At 40.5% G+C, this 20,649-nt stretch overlaps 1 protein-coding gene across 1 annotated transcript in view; it reads right to left on the reverse strand.

The window, feature by feature from the left end:
- Positions 1 to 636: 636 nt before the first annotated feature.
- LOC115099619 (phospholipid scramblase family member 5-like) overlaps positions 637 to 20,649 on the reverse strand; it is a 33,284-nt gene continuing 13,271 nt past the window's right edge. Inside the window, exons 5-7 of the mRNA XM_029617350.1 lie at positions 5,443 to 5,604; positions 2,085 to 2,172; positions 637 to 2,005 (exon numbers count right to left, since the gene is read on the reverse strand). Of these exons, the coding sequence (XP_029473210.1) occupies positions 2,134 to 2,172; positions 5,443 to 5,604 (201 nt within the window). The 3' untranslated portion in view covers positions 637 to 2,005; positions 2,085 to 2,133. The remainder of the gene's footprint in view (positions 2,006 to 2,084; positions 2,173 to 5,442; positions 5,605 to 20,649) is intronic.

A 20,649-nucleotide genomic window follows, 5' to 3' on the forward strand; every position in this document is an offset into this window, starting at 1 on the left:
AGATACAAAAAATGTATTCAAAGTTGTTAAATCACAAGAGGATTGTGAGAAATTGCAAAATGACCTTGCAAGACTGAGAGACTGGGCATGCACATGGCAGATGAGATTTAATGTGGACAAGTTCAAAGTGATGCATTTAGGAAGAACAATCTAATTATAGCTGCACAACGCAAGGTTCCATATTAAGAGTCATCAATCAGCGAAAAGAATCTAGGTGTCATCATGGATAATATGTTGAAATCATTTGCTGAGTATGCAGCAGCAACCAAGATAGTAAATAGAATGCTAGGAATTATTAGGAAAGGAATAAAGAATAAAACAGAGAATATCATAAAGTTGTTATATTGCCCATTAGAACGACCACATCTTGAGTATTCTGTGCAATTCTGGTCACCGTATTTCAGAAAAGATATAGCAGAATTAGAAAAGGTGCACAGAAAGGCAACCAAAATGATAAAAGGGATGGAACAATTCCTCTATGAGGAAAGCCTAAAGAGGTTAGGGCTCTTCAGCTTGGAGAAGAGATGGCTGAGTAGAGATATGATAGAAGTCTATAAAATAATGAGTGGAGTGGAATGGGTAAATTTGAGTCGGTGATTTACTCTTTCAAAAATTATAAAGACTAGGGGACATTCAATTAATTTACTAAGTGATACATTTAAGATAAATAGGAGAAAATAATTTTTTTTTACTCAATATATAATTAAACTCTTGAATTAATTGCTGAAAGATGTGGAGAAAGTTGTTACTATAGCTGGGTTTTAAAAAGGTTTGGACAAGTCCCTGGAAGAAAAGTCCATAAAACATTATTAAGGTGGATTTGGGGAAATCCATGGTTTATCCCTGGGATAAGCAACAAGGAATCTATTGACCTTTTGAAATCCTGCCTGGTACTTGTGACCTGGATTGGCCACTGTTGGAAACAGAATACTGGGCTTCATGGACCTTTGGTCTGACCCAATATGGAAAATCTTAAATTCTTATGTGACACTGGTCCTAAATGGTTCATACTTAACCTCTATCTAAACCTTACATTCCATTGTTCTCTATGGATAGAGGATATTTGCTTTAACAATCGAGTGTGTATATTGGGTTTTTGCTTTTAAGCTTTGGTATCAATGTTGACATTTTGGTAGTATAAAGGGTCAGACCTGCAGTAAGTGCATGTTTTTATTTTCAGCCTTTTTGTTCCAGTTTTTGGCCTGCACACTAACTTTCTCTTTGTAGTCTCTGGTGCAGATACCAATGAAGGTAATATGTTTTCATTGGAGGAAGTAGCAACAAAGCTCTAATTCTAGGCTTAAAGCCGAGCTTCGTTTTGGAAAAGCCTCTGAGAGGAATCATAAGGACAACACCAGAGAGATCAGCCAACCCATGGAAGTCTCATCATTTATCTCAGCCTCTGCCTTGAGTAAGTGACTGATCTTTCTTCAGATGAACTGTGCTGAATGTACTTCCCTGTGCCGAGGAATCTGTTGTGCTGTTAAAGATGTTGGTTTTGCCATTGCCTGTCTAAATTTACTGTGAAAGCCTGTGAGAAAACTGAACTTGAAGACACCTTATTTTTGTGCTTGAAGAAATTATTGGAACTAATAATTCAAGTTGTGGATTGAACTGTATTTTCCAAGGTTTGGGGTTTGCATGAGGTGGAGATTGCCAATGAACTGTTACTAATCCAAAGAAGCCATGTAATTTTGAGGGGGAAGGGGAAGGCAGTTGTCTGTCCAGCCGCAGAAGGGAAAGTTTTCCTGCCAGTAAAGAAAAACCTTTGAACCTGGTCCACTGTATGGTCTGCTCATTTTCAAAGAACTCCAGCGACGTGTAAAAGGATTAAGCTCCCCAGCAACTGGTTACATATTATGTACCCCTAGTAGGAGTCACATGAACATAACTATTTACAATAAATAATGTAATAAACATAGTCTTGAAAAATGTGTGCAAGACCCCTCCCTCCAACTTTTACAGTTGAAAAATAATGTCCAAATCTTACGCAATTCCTTTGATTCTGAAAGAAAATGAAAAACAATTAGAAAGTATCAAATAAATAGGTCTTCAAAGCAGAAAGCTGAAGTTACTGTACTTACTGAAATAAAGTTTGTGTACTTTACCGGTCATACAGTCTCATCTTGACTGTTAGATTCCTTCCAAAGAATGATCAAAGAACATTAAATCCTAGAAATAAAGAAATAAAGACAGATGGATTTACCAAATTCCTGTTAGATCCACTATTGGGAGGCTTTTTGTATATAAGGGAATGAATTTTCAAAAGCATATATGCACGTAAAACAGCATTTTACACAAATTATCTAGACCTTTTGAAAATTATGCTGGGGTTCCATGCATAAAAGCACCTGCACAATCAATCTGAAAAAGGTATGTCTGGGGTGGAGTTAAGGTGGGAAAACCATTTACGCATGCTACTTTCTAATCAAAAGTATGCATGTAAATGTACGTATGAACATTTACACTGCTCCCTTGGCAAATTTTCAAAGTGGCCCATCCCTTCTGACCCCCTGTTCTGAAGAAAGTTAAATCCCTGAGATCTAGTGGTCTCCCCTCCCCCTTCCCCCTTCCCCCTTCCCCCTTCCCACAACCTCCAACCCCCCCCCCCCCCAAGAAAATGATCCTGTGGTCTGGGGGGTAGCAGGTGGACCCCCAACCCCCACCTCCTAACCTTCCAGTACCTCTAAAATGCATCTTTGATAGCCAGCAGGGGCCCAGAGCACCCTCTAACTCCGGACCTGGCAAAACTATTTTTCAAAATGGTGTCAATGTGACCTTGCATCTATCATGTGATTGGGCAAGGTCCTGAGTTAAGTCCTTGGCCATTTAGCCACTTTTCAAAATGGCGTTGACTGAACCTTGTCCCTGTCATGTGATAGTTCAAGGACAGGTCAACAACATTTTGAAAAATGGCATCAAAGGGCCCAAAGAGAGGGGCATTCCAGACCCCTTTGGCTATCAAAGATGTGTTTTAGAGGTACAGGGGGCTTAGGGGTTGGGGGTCAGGATTCACCTGTTTCCCTCCAGACCATGACTGTCATTTTTTAGGAGGGTTGAGGTGTAGGGGTTGGGGTTGGATGTTTGGGGGAGTGAGATCAATAGACCCCAGGGATTTAACTATTTAGAAGGGGGGAAGGGATGGGCCTTATGGGGAGGAAGTTTTGGCTAAGAGGCCATTATTTGGATTAAGGGTGGAGATGAGGAAGGGAGCAGGTCATCGCCATGTGATAAGTCTCATTTTTTTTTATTTCATGGGTCCAGAACCACAACAGATGGTGGCTGGGGGCAGGCTGGGGTCTCTTTATGACCCCCAGGGAGAACTGTGCCCTTTGGAAGGGTCTGATTTTTTGGGTCTTGGCCCTTTAAGTGATGGCAGCCCCCATCACTTGGGAATGCCCTCTACAACAGCATGATTTTTTGTTACATGTTTGTGCCATAATAGTTTATCAGGGAGAACCAAATATCATGATACTCTATCGTGGCCTAGTAAATCTTCCTAACAACTGGCTAAATTCTAGCCTCCTGACTTATTACCCAACTAAATATATAGTGCTGGCTAATAGTGTTCAAATATTCATTTAGCTGGATAACCTCTGAGTTATCCATCTAAATGCTTCTGAATATGGGCCTCATATATGTAGAGATCCTCCCAGATCTCTACTGTAATCAAATTTTTATCATCCATTTAATGGATGGGAGATCTCTACTGTAATCCAATTTTTATCATCCATTTAATGGATGGGAGGAAACAGAATATTTAGTGTAGGTTTATAGCTCCTCCATTTGGAATGATGCTCAGAGTATATAAACCCCAGCTCCATTTTAAGGTATGAGATTTTCAATTGACCCTTCCAGGAATAACATGTCCATGGCTGTTCCCAGGTTCTATTTTATTTTTAAAGAAGAAGGCCTCTGGGGTCTCTAAAAATGAGACCTGGATTCAGAGTAGAGACAGAGGGCCAGATTTTAAGAATCTATGCCCTATTTTATAATATGCGCATGCAGCCGCACATGTTATAAAATCCGGGGTCGGCGCATGCAAAGGTGTGCACACTTGTGCACCTTGCGCGCGCTGAGCCCTAGGGGAACCCCGATGGCTTTCCCCATTCCCTCTGAGGCCGCAACGAAATCGGAGCAGCCTCAGAGGGAACTTTCCTTCCGCCTCCCCACCTTCCCCTCCCTAACCCGTCCCCCAGCCCTATCTAAACATCCCCCTGACCTTTGTTTCATACATTGCGCCTGCCTCTGGGCAGGCGTAGGTTGCGCGCACCGGCTGGGCCACTGGGCCGGAGGCCTCGGTCCTGCCTCGCCCCCGGACCGCCCCGCCCACCCCCTGCCCCTTTTTTCAAGCCCCGGGACATACGCGCGTCCTGGGGCTTGCGCGCATCACCGGGCCTTTGCAAAATAGGCTTGCTGTGTGCAGGAGCGGGTTGAAAAGGGTTACATGCATATACGTGCGTAACCCTTTTAAAATCCGCCCCAGAGAGTTTTCACCTTTTTGACGGACTGTGTCTGAAATCTTGAAGACCATATCTGGAAACTTGGTAATTTTTGTGTTTCTTGAAATAGTTTTTCCACCCTTATCTCATATTTTGGTGTCCCTTTTAATATTTTGTTTTTTCCTAACATGTCTGAGTGCTCACCAAAGGGCTCATTGTATGCCACCTAAGGAACAGTGCTTCTCAACCTGAGAGCATGGGTGGTTTGTAAGGAGTCCAAGAGGAGGAATGGATCTTCATCCATTTCTGGAGGAAGAAGGAAACTTTGTGAACCCTTCCTTAAGTTCATTATTATTATCTGAAGAAGAAAAGAGGAGATGAGGAATAAATGATACCCATCAAGTATCACTGATAAGATGGAGAAGACGAGAAGAACTACAGAAAAGGTAGGCATGAATGGGACATGACCAGATTGACAAAATAAATCCCAACCAAACAAAAGCTATCCTTTATCAATTGAGATGGAGCTTACAAACTTCCCCAAATTGATTGGAAAGGAATAGAGAAACTAAACTGATTGAAAGAGAAAGATTCACGTATTTATTCAAGAACTGAATTTGTAAAAGCTCATTTTGGAACAACTAAAACCTATAAAGAAATCAACCATCAACTACCCAGTTTATTAGTAAAACTGGGTAGTTGATTATTCCAGCAGGCTTATTGCTGTATATTACCACTGAATGCTCATTAGTACTGTTTATATGAACTTTACAGTGGGATTTTAGTAACCGCAATGCAGAAGGCCTAGAAGAATAATTTTCCTCCTGCTCAGGGAATCTAGGATTGTCAGTTAAATTATCATGGGACAAGATGCCAAGACTATGTTTGAGTTGTAGTTCCTGGGCCTTTATCCAGGACTATCAACACAGGGGTTACATATATTTAGCTCATTTTGATAAATCAGCCCCATAATGACTTCTGTTTTGTGTATAAAACTTACTATAAGGAAACAGGCACCCATCATTGCTGCCTTCATTTTAACATCAAGATCAACAGGAAACTGGATACCAAAGTTGTCAGCATTTGTGAATACATCATTTACAAATCCAGACCAGTACTTTGAAATCTTGCCAATTGTTGAATCTTCGTTAAGAGTTTTTACCTAAAAAGGGGAAAAAAAAAAAAGATTGCAGTAGATAATTTTCAAAGACATTTTGGTGGGTAAAACAATGCCTTAGTGCATTCATGTTTACCCACATGAATGCACATGTGGGTAAACATGTACATAATGCACATGTGTAATTTTGCCTGCAGTGAGATGTTTCTGGGGGGGCAGGGTAGGGAAGGGGCTTGTACTTACATACATAATTTTGAATTTTCAAAAGTATGTGCATATTTTTTCTTCTAAATACTACCCAAACAACTTATCAGGTGTAAATATATTTGGGTATTTTTTCCTAGGATAATTTTCAAAGTGAAAGTAAGTGCATCCTTTCACTTTAAAAACTGGTGCAAAATCTGTGGATAATCAATAGGTATGTACATTTGTTGAAAATGAAATCTCTTTTGTTTCATTTGTTTGGAACCACAAAAGAAAAGACAAAATACATTTCGAGGGGGGGGGGGGGTGGGTAGTTTTGTGTTAATGTACAGTAACTGACCTAGTTCAGATTTAGTGCCCAGTAACTACAAAATTAGGGGGGAAACTTTTGGCAAGTCTTGGGGAGGTCAGTATTCAAAATGGCTATCGGCGCCATTTTGAATACTGGCAGCCGATGACCTGAGTGCAGGAGATCACTCCAGGACCCCGCCTGGACCACCAGGGACTTTTGGCAAGTCTTTACCCCCAAAGACTTCCTAAAAGTCCCTGGTGGTCCAGCAGGGGGGGGGGGGGGCAGGAGGGTGGGAGTTTATTTGTTAGTGATACGTTGTATTTGTGGGGGTTCACCATAAGTTTCGTGACCCCCACGAATACGGCATATACGTTGCAGATTGCCAATTGGAGATGTGAATCAGAACCGGAATCTGATCGGTTCCGGTTCAGATTCAAAATCTTAAAATTTTTATCGTCCGGCTCGATTTTTTTTTTTATCGGTTGCGCCCGATCCGATAACAAAAAAACACTCCCCCACCCTCCCAAACCCCCAAAAACCGTTTTAAAATTACCTGGTGGTCCAGTGGAGGCGCAGGGAGCGATCTCCCGCTCTCGGGCCATCGGCTGCATTAATAAAAATGGCGCCGATGGCCTTTTGCCCTTACCATGTGACAGGGAATCCGTGCCATTGGCCGGCCCCTGTCACATGGTAGGAGCACTGGATGGCCGGCGCCATCTTTAAAGATGGCCGGCGCCATTTTGGCTGCCACTAAAAAAATGGCGCCGATGGCCCGAGAGCAGGAGATCGCGCCGGGACCCCCCCACTGGACCAACAGGTAATTTAAAACATTTTGGGGGGGTTCGGGAGGGTGGGGGATTCATTTTAAAGGGTCGGGTGGGTTTAGGGGTTGTTTTGGTGTGGCGGTTTTCCCGCCCTCCCCCCTCCCCCGATTTATGATTTTTCACGCTAAATCGGGGGAATTTCTATTGTATCACGACTCTAACGATTTTTGACGATTTAAAAATATCTGACGATTTTTTTAAATCGTCAAAAAACGATTCACATCCCTATTGCCAATACTTTGCAAATGAATACACACCCCTAGGAGGCAGTACTATGTAGTAAGGTATGGAGACGCATTAAGATTTAGTATTGAATTCGGTAGCGAATGGGTAACCAGTGAAGTTACTTAAGTATTGGAGTTATGTGATCCTCATGTGGAGTATTAGTAAAGAGTCTGGCGGCACAATTTTGAATCAATTGAAGCGATTGTATTGTATCATTTGGAAGACCGATGTATAGTGAGTTGCAGTAGTCAAGTCTAGTTAAGATAAGAGATTGTAACACAATCTGAACTCTTCAGATAGAAAGCATGAATCTGAAAATATTCACATCTAAACCAGGTCAAAAATGTGACCATACAAAATATGAAAATTTGATGCAAGTCACAGATAGTCTCGATTTATGTGATTTGAACAATGAATGACTCAAATTCATCTCACCTGATTTGTAGTGTATTATTTGAACTCCTTACTTCCTAGATCTCTCAGTTTAGATAATATAGATTTAATCCATTTCCTATTCAAGTTACAGTACTGAATCTCAAGAGAGTAGGAAAGACACAAGAATGTTGAATAAAACAGGATTCAAATCCTACTTCTGTTCACTTCACCTTCCATTGCCTTAGGATAGATACAGAATGAGAGAAAGTAAAAGAGACCCTTAGATTGTTTATAATTCTGACTGCTGGACTGTTGTAGTAGGCCTTACTAAGCCTGTGGCAGCACATGTCAAATGCGTGCTGTGTTGTTTGCTGTAAGGAAAGCAGCTAATTACAAGTACAGGATGTGGGCCTAAGTCAGCAAGAAGTGAAGGACATCTCACAGGACACGTCTGTGAGCTTTATGAGAACCAACTGCAAAGGAGAATACAGAGACTGATAAGAGATTATCTATGTCTTCCTACAAAGTATTGTGGGGAGATAAAAATAGCATGGAAAGTTGGACCCGAAAGGAAGAAGGAGAACAGATGTTGGGGTGCAGGTGGTCTAGGGAAAGGAATCCAGGCCAGAATGTCGTAGTTAGAAATGATCAATACTTGCAAAGGTAACTAGAAAAAAATGTATATAAGCCTTGTAAGATTGTGACATAGACAAGGAGGGATCATATGCATTCCTCCTTCCCAGACACACATACTGTGATTCGCAATCATTTATTTCCTATAATAAACATTTTACTAAATTTCTAAAATATCTCTGAGTCTTGTGTCTGGTACATGTGGCCGTCAGCAATGAACACAAGTAGATGGATCGGTGTAAAACAGGATTTTATTGAAGCTTGCCCGACTCTGGCCGAGTTTCGCTCAAAGAGCTGCCTCAGGGGCTAATATAAACAAATAAAATTACACACATACATATAAAATTGAAACAACAAATAAAATGTATATCAAAAAGAATATTATATAAATAATAATAAATGAAAACACATAATTAAAATAATTAAAACTAAATAAATCTCAATGTCAACAAGAATATGCTATAGTGTTAAACAACAATAGAGTTAACCACTAACAAGACTCTATAGTGTATCGTATCCATACTGGCATAGTTTATAGCATGCATATGTGTGTACAGATAACATTAGGCATACACTTGAAACAAGAATACAAACGCAGGTTGTGTGCACATATAGACAACGCAAAAAAATGTAATCAATGTAAAAATCAAAAAATGCAGATGAAGAAATTGAAAAAATACAAGACTGAAAAAAATGAAAAAATGAAAAAAAGAAATGAATGAGAATAATGAAACAATGAAAAAAACAAAAAAACAAAATTACATAAAATGTGAAAAAATAAAATATAAATTATAAAAAATGTGTAAAAAAAAAGTGAGATATCGATAAATATAGTGTGTGGATGGTTCTGGCATCAACAATTTTACAGTATAATTAAAAAACCAATTAAATACCTTAAAAGCCACTTGAATTGGCTTAAATCATCTCAAAACTATCACGTAACAAAGTCAGAAAGGTACTACAAAGCAGGCTTTTAAGACGGTATTCTGGTCAAGTACTTTTAAAAGCAAAAGTTTTAAAAGTAGTGGTTTTGCATTCCTTCAAAAAAGATAAAAACATGTCTATAAAGATACGGTTCCATAGTGTCAAACCATGTATCGAATTACAAACTAAAAAAGAAAGAAATTATGTATATCTCTTTTTTATATTTCACTATGAATAGTTGTTACGCCCAAATTGATGTACCGTCCATGAAATGTACCGGTTTGTTTTCTTGGTATATGTGGCCTAAAACCATACAAATGTGAGCCCTCTAGGGTCAAAGAAATACCTACAGTTTCTAAATATAATCCACTTTGAAGTATCTGAAAAAACAGAATATAAATCAAATAAATAATAATGTAAGTCTCTTTCTAAAACAAACATAAGAACATATGAAATTTCCATACTGGGTCAGACCAATGGTCCATCGAGCCCAGCATCCTGTTTCCAACAGAGGCCAAACCAGGCCACAAGAACCTGGCAAGTACCCAAATACCAAGAAGATCCCATGCTACTGATGCGATTAAAAGCAGTGGCTATTCCCTAAGTCAAATTGATTAATAGCAAGTGAAATATATATATATAAGGATAATCAATGCATTTTTTAGATTCAGAAACATGGATTCTGGGGTGTGCATCATTTTGCTATACAACAAAATGGTGTCAGCCTCATGTCGACCAGCAGCCATTTTGAAAACCAGCACTTGCGGGGCAAGGTTGACTGGGAATTGCTTCTACCTTTTGAAAACCCACAGATAGGATAAGAAGTAACATGGAGAGTCTGGTGGGTGACTCAGATGGGATAGCACTAAACCTATGGAACAGGATGGGATCTGGACCCACAGTTTCTTTTCTATGAGGTCAATATTCAGAAAAGCAGTGAATAGGCAAGTTATCCTGGTAATTCATCATGGATATTCAGTTGTACAAGTCTCCAGATGAATATACTCACCTAATGTTATGCAGGTGTATTTCTTTTATTTTATTTATTTATCGAGTTTTATATACCGTCGTTCGGTTTTGCCATCACAACAGTTTACAAAGTTTTGATGTTTAACAAAGTGTTCAAAAATTCATACGCTTGTTAACATAGTTATTTTATTTGTTATAAACATAGCTTGGTTGTAAATTGAACAGGTTAAGTTACGTGTTTTGGATTGGGTCTGCATGTTTATATGGGTCGATAGGAAGGGAAGATGTATCATAGAGTCATAAGGTGTTTTGGTAGGCTTTGTGAACATCCAAGTTTTTAGTTCTTTTTTGAAGGTTTTTAAATTTTGTTGTGTTCTCAGATTGGTTGGGATGGAATTCCATAGTTCGGGGCTATAGAATTCATACCTAACCAACTATCCCCCTCATTTATCAAAATGTGCTAAGGCGTTTTTGCATGCGTTAAAGACGTGTTCGCATGCGGTAGCACCACATCATATGGTGCGATGCAAATTTGAAAAACAGGAGGAGTGTGGGCTGGTTAGCTGGTCTGTGAAATGCTATCACACAGACTTAACGTCAGTTTTAACTACATCTTTTTCATTAGTGTTAAGCCGTGCGATAGCTTGTGTTACGGTTTTATCGCATATTGCAATGTCTCCTGAAAGGCCTGTTTTAGTAGATTTGAAGCTCTAGCCATGTGAGAGAGAGAGAGAGAGAGAGAGAGAGAGACTTGAGGTGAGGTTTAGGTATTAGTGTAGGGGGTTAGGGGCCACTTTGACATTCAATGTGAGACGTACGAACAGAAGAGTGGTCTCTTGTGAAGATTTGATGACCTTCAGAGTGAGGAAACTCACCCAAAGATGAGATTTGTGCAATGTTCTCTCAACCTAGCTTGATGTTACCCAGGTAGAGAGTCCATCAAGCTAGGTTGAGAGAACGTTGAATGTCAAAGGGGCCCCTAACCCCCTACACTAATACCTAAACCTCGCCTCGAGTTACTAGGTGGGCCTACCATAGGGATACAAATACCTATCTAGGGAGAAGACATTATGGCTAGCTTCTTTCTCTCCCCCCCCCCCCCCCACCCAATGGTTGAATGCAGGAAATACATCAGGTCTGGCATTTATTGCAGTCTGAAAAGATTATCGCAACTTAGCTCTTCACATAGGTAATTAGTGCAAATTGCAATAAACTGTATATTAGCATAAACCACGCCCCTTTTGCTATCACATACGATACGTATCGCATTTTGATAAATCCAGGCCTTAGCCAGAGAAACCATTTTTTAAATATTAACCACTTTATGGTTTTTGTTTCTTTTTCTGTTTATGGTTTGCTTTATTCACTTTAAATAAATGAAATTAAAAAAAAAAGAAATGATCAAAACAAAAAACGTTTCTGTCACATTCCTATTACAGGACTTTTTCTGACACTTTCAGACATACCTTATTTCTAAATGATTTCAAGCTAATTTTATATGCATTCCATGATGTTCAAGACAAGGATGATGTTACTAAAGTGCGGAGAACTCTGCAAAAGGGGCTTTGCATGCAAAAACCTAAAATGGAGTGCGTTATTTGGGATAAAGTGCTCCATTCTGGCTTTTTTGGCATGCAAAGTGCCATTTGCAACGTTTTCGAATTTTGTGTGGAATAAACTACGTGCAAAATTCTATTCAAATTCATAGTTGATGATCTGCCTTGATACAAATTCATGCATAACAGCTCATTAACTATGCTCACAACATAAATTGCATGCAAAAATGTCTTTGCAGGATTGTCTTTCCAAGAAACATCATATAAACATATCTTTTTTTTTTTGGGGGGGGGGGAATTTTCATTCCAAAATTTTGCATACTTGATGCTGAAACCTGCAATTTAGTTGCTATTGAAATCTGGTTTAAAACTGTTTTCTATAGGATTGGATAAACAAAATGTTGAATGAGGACTTGCTTCATCATAAAAATGTTCTACTACTAATACTGAATCAGATGAAGCATTGAAACAGATGCACCCTTGAGGTTTCAATTCTTGTCCAGTGTTTGCATAAGCAGCCAATCTATTGCTGTTGATGTGAGTTTGGATGCAATGTTACTGTTGCTCAAGGTTCTTTCACATTATCCATTGTTTTGCTTTTGGCTAGAAGAAATAGTCACTGCTTGGAATGTAAAGAGCTGATGAGGAAGAAAGTCTCTCTACCATATCTGCTGTTACAGAGGAGCTGGCACCCACACTCCCCTACTGCCCTTCCCCCCTGCGCAAACCAGTGAGTGATGTGAACATCCTGCCAACAATTTCTACCTGCAAAGAGTGGAAGCACGGCATTGAGTCTTCCCCACAGACATGGATCAAACAATTTTGACAATGTACAATCAATTGAACTAGAGGATTATTATAGTACAGAAATTAGCTTTCCTGTAAAAGTTACTGCAGCAACATTGCCTTATGATTTTTAAATTCCCTTTGCCTTATTAAAATTCCTAACCCCAAAGTAAGTTGATATAAAGTACTGAGCATGGCAACCCAAGCTAATATTCACTTTATGACACTGCTAAGACTCGTGCCTTGAAGCCATCCTACTTGTGAGTTAGTATAATGTGGTAGACTTTTTTAACTGACCCTCTGTGGAGAATTCTCACATCTGCGTGAGTGAAGCAGCAGGATCAGATGTATTCTGAGGACAAAAAAAAAAAATGATAGCAAATGTGGAGGGAATGAAAGTTAGAATCATCCTTTAAAATGAACTGAAAGGCATCTAAATATCAAAAAGCTAGCAATCTTTTCCTGACAATTTAGAAGCACCTTGATGCCCACCACCTAGCATGTCTCTTAAACAAAACTTCTAATCAGGAGAAGCTCTCAGACATTTTTTCTAAACTTGCATTTCAACAGGCAGGTTACATTTGATTTATCCCTCTATATTTTTTTCTGCTTTTCCCCTTCTCAGAATTATGCAATGATGTTTCCTCTGAGAGTTAGACACAAGGAAAGGCAGATGCACTGAACAAACAGATGTCCAGTTAGTGGTGACCATGGTAACAGTCACCATATGTTTGCCAGACTGTGTACTTACCACAGCAGGACAGAGAGTGTTGGTAGTACATCCCATACCCTGTGGAGCGCAGATAGGCTTGGGTGACACTTAAAATCACTGTGCCTGATCTTGTTATGAGTTCATTTAGCATCAAAGGCCTAGATTACAGCCAAACTATTTGGCACCTATTAGAAATCTACCGGGTCATTCATGAAACCACGATGTGCAGATACCGCTGCATCGCGGCAGTACAATGCAAATTAGGGGAAGAGGAAGAGTGTGGGTGGGGTTTGGGCGGAGTTATGTCCCAGCAGCGCTGCGGGCGATAATGTTTTCAACATTATCACCGGCAGATCTGTGGGAAATAATGACAACTTTTTCTGTGGCGCTATGGGTGCGAAACTGTGTGGCCCGGCTGCGACCGCGGCAGGCGAAAACTCACCGCCACGAAGCGGCTGGCTGCACAATTTCGGCCCCTGCCCCTTTTTTTTTTTTTTGTGTGGCTCATCATTCTGCTATCAATATATAGCAGAATGATGAATCTAGGCCCTAGTATGAAATAAAGTGGTACCGTTGCCACATTGATCCACTTGCATACATAGAAACGAAATCAATGGATTCAGCTGGTGCCATTTTGGTTCAGCTGGTGCCATTTTGAAATCCAACAACAGCAGGGCAGGAGCAACTGGGGATTGCTTCGTCCATCTTTGGATCCTGTGGATGGGGTAAGATAAGGGCCAGAGGAGGATCTGAGGGCCTGATTCCATCAAGGCATTTTCACATTTATTTATTTAAAATATTTTCTATACCGTCATTCAGTATATTACCATCATAACGGTTTACATAGAGGCACATATAGTAAATTGTACATGTTTCTGTTCCTAATATTAGGGTGGTGCCTTATAAGTTCGGTAACAAAGTTTCATAAAAAGGCTATATGTTCAGTGTTGTTTAATATGTCCTGTGACCATAATAAAATACTTATTTAAACATTTCAATTAAGGGTGTAGTAAACGAACCATGACGTACATACATATATTGTGTTAGTGCTGTATAAAGATTATATGTGTACAGCTTTCAGCGTTTCTCTCATTCTCGCTCTCCTTGTGAAAAGGCTTCTCTGAAGAGCCATGTTTTTAAGCTCTTTTTGAAAGCCTTGAAGTCTCTCTGTAATCTTACCTCTGTGGGCATGGTGTTCCATAGAATCGGCCCAGCCAATGATAGTGCTCTTTCTCTGACTTGTGTTAGTTTTGCAGTTTTTACTGAGGGTATAGTTAGGAGGGCTTTGTTGGCAGATCTGAGGTTCCTGTGTGGGACATGGACTCGGAGAGCTGTGTTTAACCATTCCGCTTTCTCGTCGTGGATTAGCTTATGTATAGTGCAAAGGGTTTTATATTTTATCCTGTGTTCAATTGGCAGCCAGTGTAGTTCAGCCAGTGTTGGAGTGATGTGATCTCTTTTTCTTTTTCCTGTTAAAATTCGCGCGGCTGAGTTTTGTAGAATTTGGAGTGGCCTTATTGTCGTGTATGGTAATCCTAATAGTAGTGCATTACAGTATTCAGGGCTGGCAAATATTAGCGCTTGTAGGACAGTTCGGAAGTTAGTTTGATTTAGTAGCGGTTTAAGTTTTCTGAGGACCATTAGTTTGGCATATCCTTCTTTGACTTTTAATGATATGTGTTGTTTGAGGCTGAGTTCAGTGTCTATTATTACCCCGAGGTTCCGTACTTTCTCGGCACAGAAGGGGAGAAATGCCTTAGTGAATCTGGGCCTGAGAGAGTCAAGCAGGGAGTGGGGGAAGGAGGGAATGTTTTAAAAGTTTGGTGGAAAGATTTAAGCAGTGGGGTGGGGAGGGGAGGGCACCACAAATCTGGTGGTACCAATCCCCCAGAAAACAACAAAAAAAGTAAACCAGCCCTGCCCCCTCCCCCAGCACCCCCCCCCCCCTACAAAATTAATTCATGTTATCAGCAGGCTTTCAGTACTCCATGGAAAACTGACGGATGATCCTTCTACATGACTTCCATAAAGTTTTGGCAGAAAAAAAAGAGAAAAGCAAAGACAGGAAGAGCTTTTAATGGTGTTCAGCCATATTTTCAATTACCTCTAAGCTAGGCACGCAATAACATATTTCTGGCATCACTGATCTCAAACCAGCATTCGCTGAAAAGAGAATATTTGATGTGTTCTTCAGCTAAATCTTCAAAGCCTGTACAAGTAGTGCCTCACAGGCTGCTTACTGCCAACTTGGATTTTCCACACTGCACTTGGAATTTGCATGTTTGCTTTGGCAGGTTTAGAAAGACTTTCAGAAACAAACGGCTTGTTCGGGGTTCACAGGTGATGATGCACAGTGCCATGACAGTACAACTAGTTTCCAGCCAGCACTTCACATTCAGTTACCCATATTTCTACTTGGAAAGGATAACTCCAGTATTCCATTTAGTATTAGAGTTGCTGCTTCATCTATTTACGTGAAAAGTACTTGTTTCCAAATTAAAGAAATAACTTTTGTTTTAGTGCAAATATTTTACAGTTTTAACTCCCAGCGAGTTTCAAAGAAACGTGCACCGTTTTTGAAATGTTACAAACGAAGGCAACAGATCTTTCCTACGTCTTGAAAAATGACCCCCACAATGGAGGAAACACGATAAAAAGAAACGTGAATTTTTTTCTGTAGTATTTACAGCTTGTAACAGAAATTATGGTGTAACCATTAGATTTGACTATTTCATAATGACACATTTTACGGCATTTGAAAACGAGTAATTATACAAACAGGACAGAAAGGTTAACCTGGATTGATATATATGATTATGCAACTGACATTTCTGTCAGTTTTACTAAAGCCATCATTAAAAAGACAGAAAACCAGTAAAAGGTTATACCAATGCTTTTAAACTGAGATTTAATAGCTGTCTAGCCTGTTGCTTAAAAAGCTGTTCGAATATTCAGTTATATATTATGTTCTTCAGCCCAGCTATATGATAGGTGAATATTGAATTTGATTATTTAAACTTTCTGTAGGAAGTTAAATGGCAGAGAAGCCCTCCCCTACATCCACCTTGCCCAGACTCACAGGGATATTGTGCCTGCCCTCCACCTATCATTGATATTATCCATCTGAATGCAGCAACGTGCCTAGGAATCAATAAAAGCTAAAGTCTCCATGGGAGAAGGACAGCAGTGGGATAACTGGCATAAGTTTATAGAGCTTTTTCCCCTCTATGGCTCCAGTTCAAAGATGGCTGTGGTTGACTGGCCCTATAGCTCAAGTACTGAGGGACCTGGGTTTGAATCTCAGCTCCGATTTTCCCAGGTCAGCTGGGGATTGGGAGTCTGCAGAGATTGGGGAGGGAATCATAGACATCATACAAGGATAACACTTAGTGGCTGCATGTAGGGCCCATGATTACAGCCTTGAATAGCCCCCAGCTGAGGATTGTTGCTGCGATGACTGGACTAAAGTAATTTGGGGTGGAATATAAAATAGAGGAAAAAAAATCCCTTAGTAGCTGTGAAATAAGGCTCATGATGTCAGATCCAGACCTGATTCTGACTGAGGTACAAATCTAAAGGTGTAGGAGGAAACTTCCAGGACAAATAATATGTGGTTGAGGTCTACAGTAACTGAAAGCTGGTTGGTAGCCTAAGTAGTATGAGTCCATGTCTCTCAGGACTAAGCGCACCAACAGCTTCAGGAAAAACCTCAGCACCGAAACTCTTCTGCTCAACCTGTCAAACAATATACTAAGAGGCTTCGATAACAAACTAAGCCATTTACTAATCCTCCTCGACCTTTCCGCAGCATTTGACACAGTAGACCACAAAAGTCTAATATCCAGACTTGCAAACTTAGGTCTCTCTGGCAAAACTCTAGACTGGTTCACATCGTTCCTAAAAGACAGGTATTTCAAAGTCTCCATCAACAACAACTCATCTGACACCATCCCCCTTGAAACAGGAGTACCACAAGGGTCTGCTCTTTCGGCCACACTCTTTAATATTTACCTACTACCACTCTGCCAACTCCTATCAAGCCTAGGCGTAACATACTATATGTACGCTGACGACATACAACTCCTCATACCAATTACTTCCTCCATCAAAGATGCAATGAGACTAGCAGCATCTCACCTTGATTAGATTAGAAATATGCTAAACCACCTAAAACTATGCCTAAACATGAGCAAAACCAAATGCATTCTAATAGAAAAAACTCAGGATCAGAAACACCCCACCTCTTCAAATAGACAACATCTGTATCCAATTAAAAGACAGCGTTAAAGACCTTGGCTTTTGGATCGACAATGAACTAAACTACAAAAAGTACATCACAACTAAAACAAAAGAAGGTTTTCACAAACTCCAAATACTTAAACAGCTAAAACCGCTGCTTCATCACCAAGAATTCAGGACCGTACTACAATATCTTATTTTCACAATCCTTGACTACTGCAACTCACTCTTGATTGGTCTACCTAAAGTGGCCTTAAAACCACTTCAATTACTACAGAATGCTGCAGCTAGAGTTCTATCTGGCAAAAGAAATCAGACCACATCACCCCCATGCTCAACAGTCTACACTGGCTACCGGTAGAAAAAAGAAATTGAATTCAAAATACTAACAATCCTACACAATGCAATATACAAAGTGGATAACACGGCCCTAGATAACGTCATACATATATACAGATCACAACATACGACAAGAACCGCAAGAAAACTACATCCAGTCATACCATCACTTCCATTAGCCAAGCTATCCTCCACAAGAAACAGAGCCATTTCCATCGCTGGTCCGAAATTATGGAACTCACTACCAGAACACCTGAGCTCACAAAGCAACATTAAACCATTTAAAAAAGAGCTCAAAGCATGGATATTCAGTCAAACGCTTAAGGATGGTATTGGTTAATATCACATAAAATATCTAATGCATAATTGTCATGGTTATGCAAGATCAATCCTCAGACTCCTACATTGAACGCTATAAGTTAAACTGAAAATGTATTGATCATTTCCCAGGCTTGATAACACTATATACATGATTTAATCACAGATATTCCTGTTCATAAAAGTAGATCTCAAATGTATTAAGTAGTTCTTTGGTTTCAATTAATGTTAAATGTACTAAGTTGTTGTATATGTAAACCAGAGTGAAGGCATCTAGCTATACTTCGGTATTAAAAAACCCCCAAATAAATAAATAAATAAACTCATATTAGATAGGTCACTAAAATCATCACGACAATTTGATGTTAAGATTGCACAAGCATAAGAATGAATTACCCTCATATTCCCTTAAAGATGTCACTCTAGAGCAGAGATGAGTTACACTGGCAGAGAAGTGCAAGGAAGCTTTCGCTGCCACTTCCCTTGCTATCTCTATTTGCGGCTGTGCTAGTTAAGCCAGATAAGCTTGTCTGGCTAACTAGTGCCTTATATTCAGCGGTGCAGCTGAATATCCCCATCATTCATCAAAAAATATATCGCATGCACTATGAAAAAGGGGTGTTTTTATGGAAATTATCCTTATTTTTCAGGATCTGCACTAAGAGGAAGGAGAGAGAGAGAGAGAGAGAGAGAGAGAGAGAGAGAGAGAGAGAGAGAGAGAGAGAGAGAGAGACTGACTATTTACAAGGCCTTCATAGTAGTTAAGTATTTATATCTCTATAGGAGAGCCACTTGATAGGTCGAGGTGAGGTGTTAGTGGTGGTTTAGGGGGCCCTGTTTCGATCTTCCCAGGTCAGCTGGGGATGGGGAGGCTGCAATGGCTGGGGAGGGAATCACAGACACCGTACAATGACAACACTAAGTGATGGTCAAGCTAGGGTGAGAGAACATAGTACAAATTTTCATCTTTGTGAGACTTTCCTCCCTCCAAATGACGTAAAATCTTCACCAAGGTGTACTGTGCTGTACGTACGTCTCACTCTATATGCGAAACAGGCCCCTAAACACTAAACCATTACTACCAAACAGGTGGCCTTCCTATAGAAATATAAATAGGTGCACACAGTGAGTCCCTACTATCATGCGATATGGCCCCTAATTTAACTAAAACCTGCCCAAATCCATGATCCTGTATCTTAGTACTTGATCTACTAAGGATTTTTCCCATAGACACAAAATGGAAGAAAAGCCTTAATGAACCTGGCCTTTAGATAGTTGGATAAAGTTAAACTGGCTAACTTTGTGGCAGTCCTATGTCCTGACCAGAGTTGGCTGGATAATTTAGCCAGCTAATCCTGAATATTGGGTCAGCCAGAACTTATCCAGCCAACTCGCCTCCTCCCTGATCTGCCCATTCCCTGTCCCTGACTAACAGGTCGTTCATCAGACTGTGTTAGGGCCTTATCACAGGCTTAGGGCCCTAATACCTGCGATAATGCATCATGAGATGCGTATGTAAATTTTCAAAATTTAGTCAAAAGGGAGGAGGTTGGGCAGAGTTTATGAAAATGAGGGGTGTTTAATGCTGCATGCGATAGCGTAATGCGCACTATTGCATGATTTAATCACAAATCTCGTTTCAGGCAGGGAGAGGGGAGGGAAGGGAAGGGAAGAAAGAGAAAGAGAGAGAGACTGGGGAGGAGTAATTCTGAACTTGGGGTGAAGTTTTGTTGGTGGACTAGCTTTTGGGTGGGAAGTGTTACATGCACAGTCAGAGGTACGAACAGCACAGAAGACCACAGTGAAGAGTTGATGTGATTTGGAGTGATAACAGGTACACAGAGATGTGATTTGTACAACGTACTTTTGACATAGCTTGATGCACTCTTTACCTAGCTGCTAACAAGCTAGGTTGAGAGTACAATGTACTAGGGATGTGAATCGTTTTTGAACGATTAAAATTATCGTCAGATAATTTTAAAATCGTTCAAAATCGTTAGAGTGCACGATACAATACAAATGCCCCCGATTTATCGTCAGGGGCATTTGTATTGTATCGTTAAATACGGCGCGGGAAAACCGGCACACCAAAAAAACCCTAAAACCCACCCCGATTTACATAGTGAGGGCAAAGGTAGCGCCGGTGCCGGCGCCATTTTGAAGATTGGCAATACGGCCCGCGTGCAGGAGGTCGCTCCCGGACCACCGCTGGACTTTTGGCAAGTCTTGTGGGGGTCAGGAGGCCCCTCCCAAGCTGGCCAAAAGTCACTGGGGGTCCAGTGAGGGTCCGGGGGCGATCTCCTGCACGCGTGACGTCGGGAGCCAGGAACCATAATGGCGCCGGCGCTACCTTTGCCCTGTCACATGATAAGGGCAAAGGGCCACCGGCGCCATTTCTCTTAACGCAGTCGTGGCCAGAGAGAAGGAGATCGCGCCGGGACCCCCCACTGGACCCCAGGTAATTTAAAACATTTTGGGGGGTTCGGGAGGGTGGGGGATTTGTTTTAAAGGTTCGGGGTGGGTTTTAGGGTTTTTTTGGTGTGCCGGTTTTCCCGCCCTTCCCCTGATTTACGATTTTTAACGATTTAAAAAAAAAAAAAAAAAAACCACAACGATAAGATTTCCCTCCCCCCCAGCCAAAATTGATCAAGACGATCGATCACACGATTCACACCCCTACAATGTACAAATCTC

This window comes from Rhinatrema bivittatum, chromosome 9 (genome assembly GCF_901001135.1).
Source record: "Rhinatrema bivittatum chromosome 9, aRhiBiv1.1, whole genome shotgun sequence".
NCBI lineage: Eukaryota > Metazoa > Chordata > Amphibia > Gymnophiona > Rhinatrematidae > Rhinatrema > Rhinatrema bivittatum.